The sequence below is a fragment of the Leptidea sinapis genome, chromosome 28 (assembly GCF_905404315.1).
Source record: "Leptidea sinapis chromosome 28, ilLepSina1.1, whole genome shotgun sequence".
NCBI lineage: Eukaryota > Metazoa > Arthropoda > Insecta > Lepidoptera > Pieridae > Leptidea > Leptidea sinapis.
Genome location: NC_066292.1, coordinates 2,587,694 through 2,606,323, shown reverse-complemented (window position 1 = coordinate 2,606,323; position 18,630 = coordinate 2,587,694). Strand labels below are relative to the sequence as shown.

At 32.8% G+C, this 18,630-nt stretch overlaps 1 protein-coding gene across 6 annotated transcripts in view; it reads right to left on the bottom strand.

Moving 5' to 3' along the window:
- The window catches only part of LOC126973158 (protein unc-13 homolog A), a 116,118-nt gene that overhangs the window by 31,713 nt on the left and 65,775 nt on the right, over positions 1–18,630 (bottom strand). For all 6 annotated transcript variants that reach the window (XM_050820363.1, XM_050820364.1, XM_050820365.1 and 3 more), the window contains exons 12-13: positions 3,734–3,912; positions 1,779–1,929 (exon numbers count right to left, since the gene is read on the bottom strand). In XM_050820363.1, coding sequence (XP_050676320.1) covers positions 1,779–1,929; positions 3,734–3,912 — 330 coding nt within the window. The remainder of the gene's footprint in view (positions 1–1,778; positions 1,930–3,733; positions 3,913–18,630) is intronic.

Here is an 18,630-nt window from a genome sequence, read left to right as displayed (position 1 = left end):
GCTAGTTACAGTGCAACCAATGTTTGATGGTTTTCCCTTTTAATTCAATTTTAAGCATTCTATTTAATGAACTGTTCCTTTTCCATCAAAATATGTTACAATACAAATTCAAGATATGATATGACATTAGAAATTGGACACATCTATGAAAATCTTAAGTCTATAAACTTAGAAATAAAGTTCTATCAAAAGTTTTCATATTCATTTCAATATAACTTTTGATAGAAATTATTGAAATGTATGATTAAATTTATAATTCATTTTATATTAAAAGAACTAAGTGTTCCTTAATTAATTTACATCCTTACCTTGGAAGAAGCAAAAGACTGTTGTTTAAATAATGACATTAATTTGTTGATTAAAGATGTAAATATATCAATAAAATCAAAATCACTTTATTCATTTAGGTCAAGGAATGACACTTATGAGTGTCAAAAGTTTTCTTTTCTTTTTATATTTACCGCCACTTCGGAAAGAGTTAAGCTCTAAGGAGATTAATGGCATGAAACTCACTGTCACTCTTTTTAATCAACATTTATAGAAATGTAATGTAAATAAATATAAAATTATTTATCTTACAACGATGACAATTAAACAAATAAAAATACATAGATAATACTAGTAACTTATGTATGTTTGGATATTTGTAACTCAATCATATATTTTTGGCTTGACCTAATAATTAAAATTATAACAATTTAGGACGAATGCTGGGCTTAAGAAACAATTACCAGTGTGTGCAAATAATTGTAATAACAATTTATTATTCAACTTTAGTCTTTGTTACAGCCCAATTAGTTGTACTATGCCTCTAAATGAAGGGTAGTTACATTTTATCTTTACATAACTTATAACGCTGTATTGTTTTATGTTGCCCAAAAGAACTCCGATCTTCTGTATTTATGCCTTTTAAACATTATGTTTATGTTAAAGATGAATTAAAAGTTAATTAAGGATATTAAGAATTAAGAACACTATTATATTTGGATTTCCTTGTTAATAATATAATTGTATTGAAACTTTTACCCAAATTATCTTGCCACAAACTAGACATACAAAAATACTTATAAACATCCATGACTCGGAAACAAACATACATATTCATCATAAAAACATCAACGTTTTAGGTCCTAGGAAGCATTCCTGACAATTTTTAAGATGACGTCTGTATGTCTGACTGTGCGTGTGTGTGTGTTGCTATTTGAAAGGGCTTTACCAAACTGAGATTTTTAAAACAATTTGGACCGGTAGATCTTGAGAAATCTTAAAACAACTACGAAATAAAAAAAAAACTAAATGTATTTTTTTTAATAGTTTTTCAACGGCTTTACAAAACGACTGAAAACTGCGTGAAAATCGGTTTCATTCAAAAGTTATTGATTGCGGTTTAAAAATTTATAAAATAGGGTTTTATATCACTTTTAACAGACTTTAGAGCGTGAAGAGCTCAAAATAACACAAATTATATTTTTGAGCTATTCGAGTTCAAATTGGATGCGTTTAGATATGGAATTAGCAGGGATGGTCTTTAGGGTCAGCCGTTATGCTATTTTTTAGGATTTTTGCATTTTTTATTTCTCATTGAAATCAATTAGCATTTTATACCTAAGGGTTTTACATAGTAAGATGCGGCTAGTGTAGCTGACTGATATTTTCATCTCAAAACATCCCTTCATCCCTTTGTTAGTTTTTTGTATTGTAATCTATCATTTGTAGTTGTTAATACAATTCTGGAAAAAAATTAAGAATATGAATAATACTTAAAGTGATTTTCTTACCCCAAAGTTAGACGCAGCAAATCTGTCGGAGGCTGAAACGGCAGATGAAGCTGTGGTATGAGCATAGTATGCGTTGATATTGGCGAGAAGTGTTGACATGACAGCTGGCACTCCAGCACATAAGTACTTCGTTGATAAGCAATGGAAGTGTCTGAAATATTAATAAGTTTGATGCAGTCAAAACACTGACGTACAAATAAGCAACGTTAAAGGAACAAATATTAATGCCTCATTTGTATGAAGATGGAATGTTGTAAATGTTGAAAGACAAAATGACATTCAGCCGTTACGCTCGGGTATGTAACGCTTGTTGGCGTAAGTATTTGACCAGTTAATCCTTCATTCATATTCTTCTTTAATAATCAGTTATTTTAATTTATGCTTAGCTTAAGACTCATATGAAAAGACTTTCTTAGGAGACCCTCCGATGTTAACCTCCAGGCCTGCAAAGCCCCTGTGATTCTTTTCGGAGAACGTGTGCGGCGGTGATCACTTTACATCAGGTGACACTTAGGCTGGTTTATCTTTCACTTCCATAAAAAAGGTCATTTAATACAATGAAGCGCCATCAGATAATGAATTAATACGGTCTAATTCTTACCCTGCCTCTAAAACATATAACTTATTACATCAGATTAACTATAACATTTCGTTGCTTTTTAGTGTCATATGATTTTTATTACATAGTAATTTTTAAGTAGTTAAGGGCAGGCCTTCGAAATGTGCCGCGAGCTTTAAGAAATATAGATCCCAAGAAACGGATATGGAGAAATGGAATCGACTTCGAAAAAATTCTGTTCGAAACTCTATTTCATGTTCTTGTGAGACAGTGAAATATCGTGGAAAATATTTGTTAGCTATGAATGATAGGAAGCCTAAGACCTACTTATCGGGACACGGGTTAGTAATAATATATAATGAACCTATGTTCATATATGGCCAAACTATGTTAAATTTTATGGGACCAAATGGCAATTATTCCGCATTAAACTAATTAATAATGAAGAAAATCAGATCATAAATCTCGGCGTCATTGGTGTTTATACATAAAAAGAACCTCCTCCTTTTTGATGTCGGTTAAAAATAAGTAATCTTGTATCATTGCAAGAAATAACATAATTTCCTACTTAAGTTTTATTTATTTTTGTAACGACCAAGAATAAAGCAAACGATGAAAACGAGCAAACAGTATTAATATTTCTCAATGTAGAATATTATAACAGAAACAATATTAATAAAAATAAATGAGAATAATCTCCATCTGAGTACAATTTTCTGAATCGAGTTGATTGAACTCATTTCTATGCAAATAGAAATAGACTTGTCAATATATGTTAGGCAAATGAACTGATAAACCTTACTAGGTCATTCGAGTGACTTCTTAGCTGATTTCACTCATAACACGTCGATAGATATTATTAATAGGATTTATTCACCGCATTATATGGCGATTTCATGTGTAATATTAACTTATCTTTTTCTTTATGGAAAAGGAGGACAAATGAGTGTACGGGTCACCTGGTGTTAAGTGATCACCGCCGCCCACATTCTCTTGCAACACCAGAGGAATCACAGGAGCGTTGCTGACTTTAAGGTACACCTTGCACGCACTTTTTTTAAAGGTACCAATGTTGTATCGTCCCGGATACACCGCACAAGGAAGCTCATTCCACAGTGTACAAATATTACCTGATATATCGAGTTTTTTTAGCAGTTTTAAATTTAATTGTAGTATTTCTGGAAGATGGAGACAAGTGGTGAGAGTGAACTGTTTCCTCTTGCGCTACCAAAGGTTTCATAGGCTTCGTAGGTAGGTAGGTGTTGGGGTTTACGAGTTAGATATCTATATTAGTTCTCCAATGAAAATTTATAGAGAGTGGTAAACATTATTTACATATATATGATCATATTAAACACGTAAAACGTTATATTTTGATCAATTTCTGTTTACTTACGTCATTGCCTGATAGATTGCCTCGATGCCATATCTCATCGCGAACTCATCAACGATCTCCTCTGGTATTTCATTGAAGTATATCTTCCACGCATCGTCACCTTTTGCAGCTGGGAGTGTCACCGCACCACCGTTCTCTTCACAAAGGTAGTGAAACAGGTTCTCGTGGAGACATGTGTACTGTATTGAAAACGTTGAATTAAATTTATTGTTCACCCGAATCAGGACTTACTACCGAAATCAAGACTTTTTGGGACATGTCAAAAATAAATTTAATACTGAAATTTAGCTCTTAAGTGAAATAAAAAACTGGAATCAAAATAAATAAAAACGAAAATTCTATGATGAAAAATATTATTTATTTCTTTTGATATTACTGATATAAAAATCAACAAACATCATATAAGTACTTCTACATTAATACTCGTATGTCAAGTAATACACGAACGCAGAGTTTCGAAGCGGTTAAGTTAGAAATGGTTTATATTATAAATGTCTTATCATACAACTTTCTTCTGCGTATATCGTACAATATTTGACGTAAAACTTGACGTGACGAGAGCGTTGCGAACGAACGCTAGCGTTACGCGAACGGTGATTTCTTGATTATTTTTAAACTTCATTTCGGTCTAGACAATTTTGTAAATTAATATTTTGTTTTACTTCATTCCTGCGATCTAAACCACACTCGTTTTTGAAGTGAAAACTTCTTTAGCGGCTTTGAGCACTTTTTTTGGATTGGGTATAAAACGTTAAACTCGCGTCAGGTCACGTGGCCTTATCGGTAATTCGTATGACAGTCGTTGAAATTACCGATGAAAGATTTATACTTCAAACTAATAATAGTTCGGCTATTTAAACAAAACACAACATAAGGTCATTGGACCAGTGGTTGAATCATAAGATACATAATAGCTTTAAGGGTAAATGTTATACACTTCTACAATAAAGTCCCAGCCACTGTTCAGGCATTATCTATAAATAAATTTAAATGTTTTATAAAAAATGGCTCTGTCGTAAATCCTATTACTCCACTGCTGAATATCTAAATGATCGGACAGCCTGGGACTAGATTGTGATTATTTTATAGCGATAGAAATGACTGTACAGTATTGTATATTTTTATTGAAAAGAGCGCAAAAAAAAGAATGCTGGGAGAGTTTCTTGCGCCGCTTCTTCTCTCTCAGAGCGCCATTTGTTTCCGAAGCGGTAGTAGTATCTAGTAGTATAAGAAATGACATCAAAAAGAATTCTAAAGGAATCAATTTTGAGAAAATAAATGCCTTTTTATGCCTTTTATTGTCATTGCGAACCCGAAACACCGCGAGGTCGAGGGATCGAATGTCAGTCGTGAAATATTTTTACAGTTTAGTATTGATGAAAGTTGATTTTTCTGATAGGGAAACTTTTTAAACTAATATAATTGTAATAGTTCTGAAAGTTTAAGTCTTCTATGTAATGTGAATTGTCATTTTTGTGTAATAAAGCAATTCGTGTGAAATAATTCCATTACTATTCCAAAATATTCAATAATATGTATTGTGTTTTTATGAAAGAGGACAAAACAAATTTAAATACGGGTCACAGGAATCATATTAAGTTGCCGATCTTATAAAGCATCGAATTCACGTACATATTATTATGAATTGAAAAAACCGAAACACAATGGTATGTTGCGGGTGGGAATCGAGCCGAGGGCTTTCTGTTGAGAATCAACGGTACTATTTATTCCACTCCGTCACTTTGATTAATTTAGACTATTTTTAATTAAGATTTAGTTTATTAAGACACTATCCTATAAGCTGAAGTAGATTATAGGTATGTACCACAACGACTCCTTTTTCTGCCGTGAGGCAGTAATGTGTTTCGGTCTGAAGGGCGCTGTAGTTAGTGAAATTACTGGGCAAATGAGACTTAATATCTTATGTCTCAAGATGACGAGCGCAATTATAGTGCCACTCAGATTTTTCGGGCTTTACAAGTATCCAGGGCGGCACTGCATTGTAATGGACAGAAAGTATCAATAACCATCAGTTGAACGACCTGCTCATCTCGTCCCTTATTTTCATAAAATAATACCATTTCAAGTTCAACATTAATTGCCTTATAATTTCAACGCTTGTAATTCAAAATCATTCTCACCAGTAAATTGAAATCGAATTTCACAAGTTATATTGAACCGAACGAACCAGTTACTAGACATAAATCATACAACAGAGCGGCCGATGGGGAAATCAAACGTGTTGACCGAATATTGATTTTTTATTCAGGTGAATTGCGAATTATTTTTGTTTACAGTTCATTTTTATTTAAAACTAGCTTTAACTTTTCTTTAACAAAAAGAAAGTAATTTATTTCAATTTGATTTATAATAATAATAATAATGACACACTTTTACACAAATCATCTTGCCCCAAATTAGGCATAGCCTGTACTATAGGTGCTACACAACGATATACTTTATACAATATACTAATAAACATCCATGATTCGGAAACAAACATCCATATTCATCATTTAAATGTTTGCACCTACCGGGATTCGAACCTGGGACCTGTAGCTTAGTAGATAGGGTCGCTAAGCACTCGGCTATACATATATAATAATTGTTAACTAGCTGACCCGGCAAACGTTGTTTGCCATATAAATTGTATTGATCTTGTGCTTGCTAGTTGATAAGAGATGGCGCTAGTTGTATTCATTAGTAACAATCACACTTCTTAAAAGAAAAATATAAATATTTTGTATAATTCATACTATAGTTCTATAAATTATAGCCTATTTGTTATTCTGTTGTGTAAGCTATATTATTGTAAAGTTTCATCAAAATCTATTCATTAAATTTTGCGTTAAAGAAGTTCAAACATACATCCAGACATACAAACTTACACATTTATAATATTAGTAGGTTTGAAAAGAGGTTTATAGGCCATAAAATTAAGACCCTTAATGCTTCATAAACAGTGAATTTATAATATCATTTGTAGTTAGTTAGTTTATGTAACTGGAACATACTCGTAACTTCATAGTAACATAGCAATAGATGGACTAAAAGAAAATTCCTTCACAAATTTTTCATTCCCTTTGAAATTCGACGTAAAAGCCCGTCATATAAAGAGAAGTTTATTTAGGACAACGTAATTCTGTAAGGTCTTTAACTAACCCTTTGCTTGCGCCTACGGAGGTATTAAGAGGCCTTTCTACTCAAGTTACAGGCTTATTTAGATTTTGTTATCGAATAAGCTCATTTATTGTTGTGCTTATATTCTCAACCAATTTTTTAAATAGGTATGTTTGAAAGCACATTTTTTTATGAAAATACGAGACGAGACGAGCAGGACGTTCAGCTGATAGTAATTGATACGCCCTGCCTGTTAAAATTCAGTGCCGCTCAGGATGTTTGAAAAGCCCAAACATTCTGAGTGGCACTACAATTTCGCTCGTCACCTTGAGACATATGATGTATAGTCTCATCTGCCCAATAATTTCACTAGCTATGGGGCCCATCAGACCGAAACACAGTAATATTTACTTCACGGCAGACGGCGCCGTTATGGTACCTACCCATAATCTAGCCGGCATCCTATGCAAAGGAGCCTCCCACTGGTGAACACTTTCCTTAACGTTTTACAAATTCATTACATCTTTATTAGGTGATCTCAGTTTTTTTAACAGCCAGATGATAATAAAATATCATCTGACTTTCAAAACCCATCTCCACCATAATTACTAAAACTCTTATCAACCTTCCTATTTTAATAAAAAAATATAAATTTAGTGAGAGCTTTCTAGTTGTGAAATTATGGTTTTGATCTATGATAACTTACACCTAGATAGAGTCTCTTGTTGCTAGACAACTGATGAAAATAGGCCACGTTTAATTATTTTGTGTGTGTGTGTGACAGGCTACGTCTTGCACTCGCGATTTGTATGTCACTTTGTGTTTTGTTCGTGAATTGCTCAAAATAGTGGTTAACTGTCAAGCTTAATCTAAGATTTTAATGAAGATAAATAAGTTACTCGATTTAAGCTCAGCGGTAAAATCGCGGATCACACTCCCAGGTTTATCAATGAATAAATAATTGTTTACTGACATCGACGGAGAGCTTCATCCGACAATGAACTGTGTAGCAACAGATATAAGATACATGATTGCTTTAAGGGTAAATGTATACACTTTTATAATAAAGTCCCAGCCACTGTTCAGGCATTATCTATAAATAAATTTAAATGTTTCATACAAAAATGGTTCTGTCGTAAATCTGCTGAATATCTAAGTGATGCGACAGCCTGACTAGATTATGATTATTTTATAGCAATAGCAATGACAGTACAATATTGTATAATTCATTAAAAGAAGCGCAAAAAAAGAATGCTGGGCGATTTTCTTGCGCAGTTTCTTCTCTCTCAGAGCGCCATTTGTTTCCGAAGCAGAAGTAGTATCTAGTACATTAGACATGACATCAAAAAGGAATCTAAAGGAATCAATTTTGAGAAAATAAAGGCCATTAGAAATTTAAGACAACCTATATAAGAGAGGGACAAAAGATAAATGTATCCATCTGATGTTTATATGGCTTTAAAGATGCATCCATTCTTTTAAAGAAAGACTATGCTCTTATTTTAAAGTCTATCTAGTATATTAGAAATGACATCCAAAATAATTCTAAAGGAATAAATTTTGAGAACATAAATGCCTTTTATAAAACATATATGAAGTTTTCGTTGATGCTATATTCAACTTATTTTCTTCTCGTAAGTTCTTAACGCTCCTAAAGTAATGTAATTGCTTTAGGCGCTGGATCCCTCGCTCGCCACGCACCAATGTGTTTTCCGTTTTCAGATTCGGCAACACTCTTATGATCTCTCTCTGTTACAAGATCGGAGCCTATTTCTGCCGTGAAGCAGTAATCTGTAAGCATTACTGTGTCAAAAGTCAAAAAAATATTTATTCACTGTAAAACTTTATAAGTTATTTAGTGCAAGTCAGGATGAAGTACCAAAGTTACAATAACATTCAAATGAGTATAACGATACTCATTAACAAATTTTAGAAACATTAATTCATATTACTATCTTTATCATTAAAATTATCTTTCACATTATAAAAGGCCTTAGATATTAAAATATATTTTACGATACATTTCAATCTTTTAATTGGTGTGTAATCCACGCACACTATCAAAAAGTGACATACAAATAGCGAGTGTAAGACGTAACTTGTCACGCACACTAACGTAATAAACCTGGCCTGTGTTCATCGGTTGTCTAGCAGCAAGAGGCTCTATCTATACGTATAAATTATCTACGATTCATTCCACACAACTATTATGTAAGTACAAACTACTCTTCCTACAGTCCATTCAGGTTTCAATGCATTTTGTAGATTGTACTGAAAATGGCAACCAACTAAGGTATGTTATTCCTAGAACACTCCATATCCGAGCACAGAGTAATTTTAAACTACTTGCAACCGGTAACTGTCGCACTAATGCAGGAATACGATCACCTATACATATATAAGTTGACATTTAACAAACAATTTGTTAGAGCTGTTTATTTCCATTTATCCGAGAATCAGTTCAAGTGCTAAATCAATGAAACGGTAAACAGATCCTGATTCTTCCAACTATCTAATACTTTTTGTATAATATAATATACATATTGTATAGTATATAAAAGGAATAGGGGGACAAACGAGCGTACGGGGTCCACCTGGTGTTAAGTGATCATTGCCGCCCACATTCTCTTACAACATCAGAGGAATCACAGGAGCATTGCCGGCCTTGAAGAAATGCCCCTTTTTTGATGGTACCCATGCCGCATCGTCCCGGAAACACCGCACAAGGAAGCTCATTCCATAGACTTGTAGTATGTGGAAGAAAGCTACTTGAAAACCGCCCTGTGGAGGATCGCCATATATCCAGATGATGGGGATGATATCCTAACGTGTGGAGTGGCGTGCGAAGATTCAATGAATTCGGCGGCAGGAATCAGGTGAAACAGCTCTTCGGAATACTTCCCGTGATAAATGCGGTAGAAAACACACTGAAGCGATGTCTCTACGCAACGCCAAGTGATCCAGCCGTTCACAGAGCACTGGGTCCCCGACAATTCGAGCTGCTCTGCGTTGCACGCGGTCGAATGGATCGAGATGATACTGGGGTACATCAGACCGTTATATCATTATGAATAAAGACAAGTATTTAATTAACTTCTCTTTTCTTTTTTTATGTATTTATAATGGTAGTATATTTAATTTACTCTAAATAGCCATAATATTAGGATTTTAACATTATTGCTTTCCATCGAAATCAATTAGCATTTTATACTTTCTGAAAAGCGTTAAAAGTATTTATTTACTTAAGGTACTAAATCTATGACACTTGTTAAATAACTATAATTAATGGTTCTGCTTGTGAGTACGCGGATCTCTTCTATTAATTGACTTTATAGAGCCTAAAAGCATTAATATGAGATGAACTTATAAATAACTAAAATTATACCACCTATTGGATATAAATAAATAATATGATAGCGCGTACAGATTTTCTTAGAGTGTAAAGCCCTTTTACTTCTAGTATCGGACGTAAGAATCCATAAAATTATTTAGAAAAGGAATCGTTAATGAAATGTTGTGAAAAAAAATTACATCAATTCATCTCTTTGGACCGTAAATGATGATCATTTTTCAATATATTTCTTTTTCATATCTATTGTTTGTGAAAACGCGCTGAGTATGCCGCTTTTGTTCGTTCAAATAATGGAACTATAATTTTGTGTTATGGAATGAATGATGAAAAATGTTATATAAGGTAGCTTATAATAGGAAAAGCAATGGGCATGATGAAATATAAAAGAATCAAATAATATACAATGAGTGAAATTATTTAAAAAATATCCAGTTTTGATATAAACCTTGAGATTAATAAGGTTTTCAATAAACGTATAAAATACGGCAATCGGCAATGTTGTTGAATCAAAAATTACGGCGTGACGCTCAATAGCTCTGTCAAAACTGCGCCTTTTAACTCTTCATGGAGAACGCTGAATGAGTTAATATCGTCACTATCTGTCTTGTAACGCTCGTTCTTGTAGTTTCGAGTTGACTAAAGGCGATAATAATTAATCGCCCGAGGACAAATTAAAACTCAAATATTTTTATTCAAAATAGGAATTAAAATCACATATCGAACTTCAAAAACTACCAAGCCATTCGAAATAGCATGCCTCGGATCTGAGAAGATCGTTTTTAATATTTCGTTACTATTTAATATTAAATAGTATGTACGACACTTTATTGATTGATTTATTATTACATAGCCTGAGGGCGTCCGCTCTATTCCCTGTCTGTTGTATCATTAAGAAAGTCATTCATATTACATTAAACTATAACACCACTCAAACGTTTTTTAACAATTCTTTTGAATTTCGTAACACATTTGTTTTGTACATTTTCTTGGATCATTTCGTGAAAGCATATATATCGCCCCACGAAAGATTTACATACTCGACTTAACCGAGTAGTATATCGAATAGGAATCCGGCTCGAAGGACCAGGAAAAGGGGTGGACTCAGGGATAGATATGTGTATTGATTTTTATGGTCATAATATTTATTAACTTAAGGTACTAAACTAACCTATGACACGTGTTAGATAACTATAATTAATGATTCTAATTCGCAGATCGGCCATGTAATGGTTATAGACGAATGGTTAAAATGATAATAGGGACCGGCTTGATCAATGGTTACCTACGTTTACTGCACTACACTGCCTTACTGAAGGTGTTGCCTTCTGTAAGGCATTGCATGGTTATAAATAATTAATTTTATCTACTAAGCAATATTTGTAATATAATGCTGTTCGATGGATTTACTTCGAACATAGTTAATGCTTGTGCCTGGTATAAGCATTATAATGATCACAATTTCTAGAAAATTCACTTATGTACAGACATAATAGTAGATTGTTTTTACGAAACGATGCGCAAAAGATGTGGTTCCCTGGTGCGCAGAATGAGGGGCAGCACCAACGGTGTCCTGAAGATGATTGGCAGCAGGTAAGACTACAAATAAATGAGTCACTGTTGCTCTATCTCTAATGGTATGGAGAAATAGTGACTCAAATATTAGTAATAAGTAGTTAGTAAAGATTATGTTTAAGTACTAACGTAGTTTAAAGTCTAGCTAACGTTATTTTGAGTCTGTAGTTACTTTGAGATAAAGTTTTATTAACAGAATCAGTATAAAGATCAAGAAAAGATTCATTATTACAACCAATTTCACCCTCGACTCTACTGAATCATTTGGAAATACTTATCCTAAGCCAATTACTACGTAATCCAAGTTCAAGTATGTTTTATCAATGTCTTTATAACTGCATAAAAGAGACAAAACACAGTTGATCAGGGATTACGTAAGAAGACGCCTTCTGCACTTCTAACGTTAATTCGCTTCATTATCTTTCAGAAATTAAGTTTTGTATTTTCTACATTTATTGTTTTATAAAAATTTCAAAATATACTGTTTTCAAGACTTAAATTTGTTAGGGATAGTTGAGTTCATAAAAATACAAATACAAAATGTTTATTTTCCTTACTAATTATGTACCTACATAAATCAATATTCATGATTGCAACTCCAGCCTCCTTTTATGCACTATATCGCCTGTGTTAGAGCCTCTTCCATGGCATATTTATATGCCACTAGCTGACTCGACAGACTTTGTTCTGTGCATAATAAATAAATACTGTTTTTTATGAATTTGTCAGTAATATTTCATAACACCAAGAACTATTTTGTAAAATATGCTCTTTGTCAATGACGTTCTATATTATGTATAGAACCTACAGTGAAATTGTATCACAGCAGAACTGTCAAACCGTGCGTCAATAAATTTTCTCATAGAAAATATGTCCATACAAAACAAATATTGGAATTAAAAATAATTATGAGTCTCAAATCGAAATAAAAACTATCCTATCTCTCAAGTTGGACTTAAGTGCACTCCATGAAGTAATCGCCATTAAAATCCGTTCATTAGTTTAGGAGTCCATCGCGGACAAACAATGTGTAACGTAATTTATATATATTAAGATTATCTACGGACAATCATAAGCATATTCTAAATACTAAGAAGTATATGTACTAAAAATAAGATGTATGTGTGCTTTCATTCCAAATCATGATTTTTTAGTAATTTAGGTGTAAGTATGAGTACCTGATATGTAAACTTATTGGTACTTAAATAAATCAACGTCCTACAACTAAGTAATGTTAATATGTACGAGTATATTGCAAATACATCGAACATTTGCGCTTTTTATCATGGAAATTTAGGTGTATGGATGTAATGTGTTTAGATGTAATGTGTAATGTGTACATTATTGGTATGTGTACATTACTAGTATGAAACGCAGATCTTACAAATACACTTGGTTTAAAGTTATAACTAAGCATAAACAATGACTATGCAAATTTTTTACAATATCATTGACAACACTGTCAATACAATTAAAATTTTGAAGTTTTCCGAATGACATGCAGCGTTACAAATAAACGCGGGAAACAGGCTCTATCTAGACGTATAAAATATCTTAGCATGAACATAAACCTAAAAGCCGGCAACGCATCCATTGATCCATGATAAATTAGTTTACCAGTGGCAGGCTCCTTTGCACAGGATGCCGGCTAGATTATGGGTACCACAACGGCGCCTATTTCTGCCGTAAAGCAGTAATGTGTAAACATTACTGTATCTTGGTCTGAAGGACGCCATAGTTAGTGAAATTACTGGGCAAATGAGACTTAACATCTTATGTCTCAAGGTGACGAGCGCAATTGTAGTGCCACTCAGAATTTTGGGCTTTTCAAGAATCCTGAGCGGCACTGCATTGTAATAGGCAGGGCGTATCAATTACCATCAGCTGAACGTCCTGCTTGTCTCGTCCTGTATTTTTATAAAACAATAGTTACCTCTGCACCTTCCATGACATGAGCCCCTTGCCCGTTTGCAACCTCTCATATATAAAAAAAAATTCTAGTTGTTAATTATACTAAATAGTCTAATTGCCTTAATATTTTCATACAACTCTTTTACTAATTATGTAACAGTAATGTCACATTCCTTATGAATACTTATTGCAATAATGCGGTCTTATTCTAATGTAATTAAGGAGGCTTCTAAATCAGCGAGCCAGACGTACGACTGACAAAACAATTACGTGAGTGTGTTTGCTTAATGTTCTTTTGAAGCGACTAATTGTGTAAGCAACTTTCGGGATAATGTTTTGTTTGTTTTGTTGAAAACACATTTCGTTTATTAGGGTACGCTTTTAATCTCCTCAATATAAATGAAAATAGCATCCGGTGGTTTCGCCGCGGTTTCAATGAAGTAAAAACTAGTTATTTTATATATATCATACACTTGATTAATCCCATGGTTGCGTTAAAAGATGTGTCGTTGATATGACATGGTAGTGTGTTTTATTATCCGTTAAAAGGTGTCCATACAGATATATTTCTTATAAACTCCCATTGATCAAATATCTGCAAAATATATGCGTTATTTTAATTTATTATTTCAGTTAATTTTTGTACCTATAGTTTGACGTATAGTTTATTGCTACCAGGTGAACATAAATATTATAGTAGTTATAATAATATGTTGTTTTATATTGGAAATCACCTGGTAATCAATGGTCGTGTCATCCTGATAACATGTACCAGGACTTCATATTTACTTTAGAGGCATATGTCATACTTATTTACTACATTTACAAATACGTCACAGTACTGCAAAGGCTTGTAGGTTTAACTAATATTTACGAATAATTTTAATTTTATTGAAGCTACCAAAATTTATTTTTAAAGTTATATCCAAATTAGCTTCCAAAAAATGTCAACAAAATTGTAAATATTATATTATTGCAAATCAGTACAATTTATTATTAATAATGCCACAATTTAATTAAGAATCTTAATAAATCAAGGAAAGATTAATTATTTCAAACAAGCTATCCAATTTAGTTGTAACGAGTTGTTTGAAAATATCCCATTTTTAAAGCCCTCATTAAAAGTAATTAAGTACAAATATCTAACAAATTAATAGACTATATAATTGATTTGAAATCAAATTTAGGTGCACTTCGTTTCCGATAAAAAAATTAACTTTTATAAACTTTTAAAAGTATTTTATGCAACAGTTGTATAAAGAGGGTCAATTAACGTGAGTGGTGTGGGTTCGCCTGTGGATCACATCGCAATGAATGACACCAGCGTTTTTTGACCCTCATTATACAACTGTTGCATGAAATATTTTTTTATGACTAGATAATTTTAAATGTAACAAAAATTAAAAAACAAATACTACGAGTTTTCGAGTTACCCTTAAATGGGCGGGAAATGTATGTAAGGTATAAACATAGGTATTTATCTCTGGTGAGTGGTTATATATCTACTTCAAGCAATTGCAAAGGTACATTTCAGGCCTTTTCATACGTATGAAAAGGCACTCTTTTCATACGTCCCGGTAGGGCAGCCGGCGCCGACTGTCCGGTAACACATTCAGCTTTCATACGACCCGATTTTGTATCCCGACCCGAATATTGTAGCGTTCTTACCGTCGGCGTAGTACAGTCGCGTAGTGGGTACGCATACATAATTTTCAATCTTCTCTAAAAATGGAACATGATCAATTAATTGCCATGTGGTTTTGTACCTAAGATACTATCGCCGGAAAAGGAAATCAAGAAATTATTGGGTTCATCCGATTAACATGAAAAGAGAACACCGCAGAGCATTCTACACATTATTTTCAGATCTACTAAATGATGAAAATAGGATGTCAATATCCTCTTTAAATCAATTACATCAAAGTTTTGAAAAACCATTTCCAGCGTATCTACATACGTCTAGTTACATCTCCATTTTGCTATTTTCGTATAAATTTTGACGACACGAGGTTGTGAGACATATCCACGTGATTGTACCAGGGCGACTGACCGCCGGTGCGTATGAAAGCTTGTTACATGTTCTATACACCACCGGCGAGCACTCGGCGACCGCCTTACCGGTAATTTATGCCGGTACGTGTGAAACCTATCGTTCTTAGTCATACAATTCGCCGCCGGATACCGGACGCCGGCTACCCGGCAATCGGGACGTATGAAAATGATGCTGCATTTGCAAATTATATGAATGAGTATTGTTTTTCTTAAGTTGACATTTAAATATTTAATCTAATGATTTAAGCGTGGAAATATTATGTATGTACTACGTATTACCTAATACTTCTATAAACCTACTATACCTAACCAAGATTGAGTTGTCTGTGGCACCAAAAAATTGTGCTTTTTTGGCGACATTATAATGCGGTTAACAATTCTTTTTTAAGGCCATAGATTATAGACTTTTTCAAAGACTCAATAAAGTATGTACTATATTACTGATCATGATTGTATAAATGACAGATAAAAGTAGAGGACTAGAAAATAACGGGTTGCACTCCGAGAGTGCCGGCCGAAGTGAAAAATTGAACATTAACGTTGTGCATTTTTGAATATTGTGGAATCGTTGGAGAAGAATTTCGCACGAATTCCTTTATTTATCAAATATTATTCAAAAGAATTGTAAAAAAACGTTTGTGTGGTTAAGGCTACTATAACATAAATTACTTTCTTCATGATACCACAGATGGGATTCCCCATGAGCGACCGCCCTCAGGCTATTAAATAATAAGTTTAATTGCACAATGTTACTTTGTTACTTTGTAAATGTTACTTTAATTGTAAAACATATTTTTGATGAAAAAAAAGCCCGCTGCGTTTGTTGCGCCCATTCTTCTCAGGCCTGAGGCATTCATTTTGGAATGGGTGGTAGTTTTTTGACTTTCAATAAGTGATGTCACACCCTATTTTGATAAATATAATATTCATTTATAGCGCTATCATACACAAGAATAACAATGTATATTAGTTACATGATAAATTTAACACTTTAGACCTAATTATTTTACATTAAAAAGTTTATCTCTCATTAAAATTAATATCGAAAGCAAAGCTAGAAATTTATAGAGTTTTCGATGTCCAGTTATCTCCTGATACCGTCCTGAAAGATCATTATTGCATAGAGTGACGAAGAATAATCCAAATTAAAAAATATAGTGAGACTGTACGATCCTCCAGTCAAAAGGTCTAAAAGGCTTTGGAGGGCAATGTATATTTATCAAAACGTATATAATATTCATAGTTAATAAATAAATAAATAATAGTCACGTAAAAGCGTAAAATATCAGTTTAAAAAGCACGAAATACTACGAAACAGTTCTTAAAAAACTAATGTGATGTTAATATAACTTGGGACAAGTCCATTTAAATATCATAGTATGAATAAAAGTTTATTCGACAATTTTCCTACAAAGTTAAGTCTCAGTTCTTGTCAAAACTGGACAAAAGATTATTCTATATATCCCATTCTAAAGCATACGATTTTATTCAAAGAAAGTTCATACCCGTGTTTCCTTTTAAGCCTCTTGTTATGAAATGAAAATTTTTCATCATAAAGATGCTAAGACACCTTTTTATATTCATGTTGATAAGAAAAATGGACCCCATTATTTATGTGGGCGGTCTTTCATCTGTTGATTTCAGTAATAATATCTGAGATTTTTGTACAAAAATGTGTTACATTACAATAAGTATGGCAGCTAATATTCAATACTATTAGATTAACTGGCTGAACCGACATTAAATTGATGATGGGAATAACATAGTCTGAAGCCATCGGAAATGTGTTAACAAAGTAAATGATTTAAAAATGAAACAAAATAAATTTCATAATAATATGTAGTAATAAAATGATAAGGATTAATATCGTATTACTTTTTACCTTACCGCCTTATAATTGCCAACTTTTTTAATTTTATAATGGATATAGTATCTAATCCTAATAGAAGAATAGAATAAATAGAAATATGCCGATATCGAGGACTTTTTTATAGACCGATATAAGATATTACGAGTATTTTGTTATATCTCAAAGGGGACAGTGTTTTCGTTGAATGCACCTAGACGGCTTTTTTTCCGACATTTCTAACAAATATCGTTGATAAATTATTAACAAATAATATACTTAAACCTTCCTCGAGAACCACGCTATCCATTGGTGAAAACAACATGAAAATAGGTGCAGTAGTTTTTGAGTTTATCTTGAAAAGACGGACATACAGATGCGGTGGAGAACTTTGTTTTATAATGATATGATTATGAATGAAGTGATACACATAAGTAATTGAAATCTAACCAAAAGATCGGCTGCCAGACTGATTTCATAATTATATCGTTATAATAGTATTAAATGAGTGTTTTAATACCTAATTATCAACAGTTACATACAAGACTTTATCTACACCTAGAATATGAATCCTCTAAACGATTCTGGAACAGTTAGCTTACTGCTAACATTAAAACACCAGTCCTAGTAGTAACCTAATATCATTCATTACTGATTATATACAAATAAATTAAGTATTAATGAAAAAAATATTTATTTTAGTAGTATCTTACATTTTGTATAGTGCAATAATTAAAATTCACACGAATATAATGTTCTTTTGCAGCGTTTAAAATGAATCGCTCATTATTTGTAAACAAAACAATAAAAATATCGAAGAAAAATGCCGGGGATTCGAATAACCTACTTTTTTTTACGGCACGCGACGTTCTGGCAGTGTCGAACGCGCCTAAACGAAAATGTTCTTTTTTTAAAATTCATACAGATACCACGCATCGAGCAATAAGAATGTTGCTGTCTGTTGAAACTCTTTACGCATGAAGGTACCGAAAAATATATAAAAAATAGAGGATTTAAAGCATGGGTGTAGATAAATAATAAAAC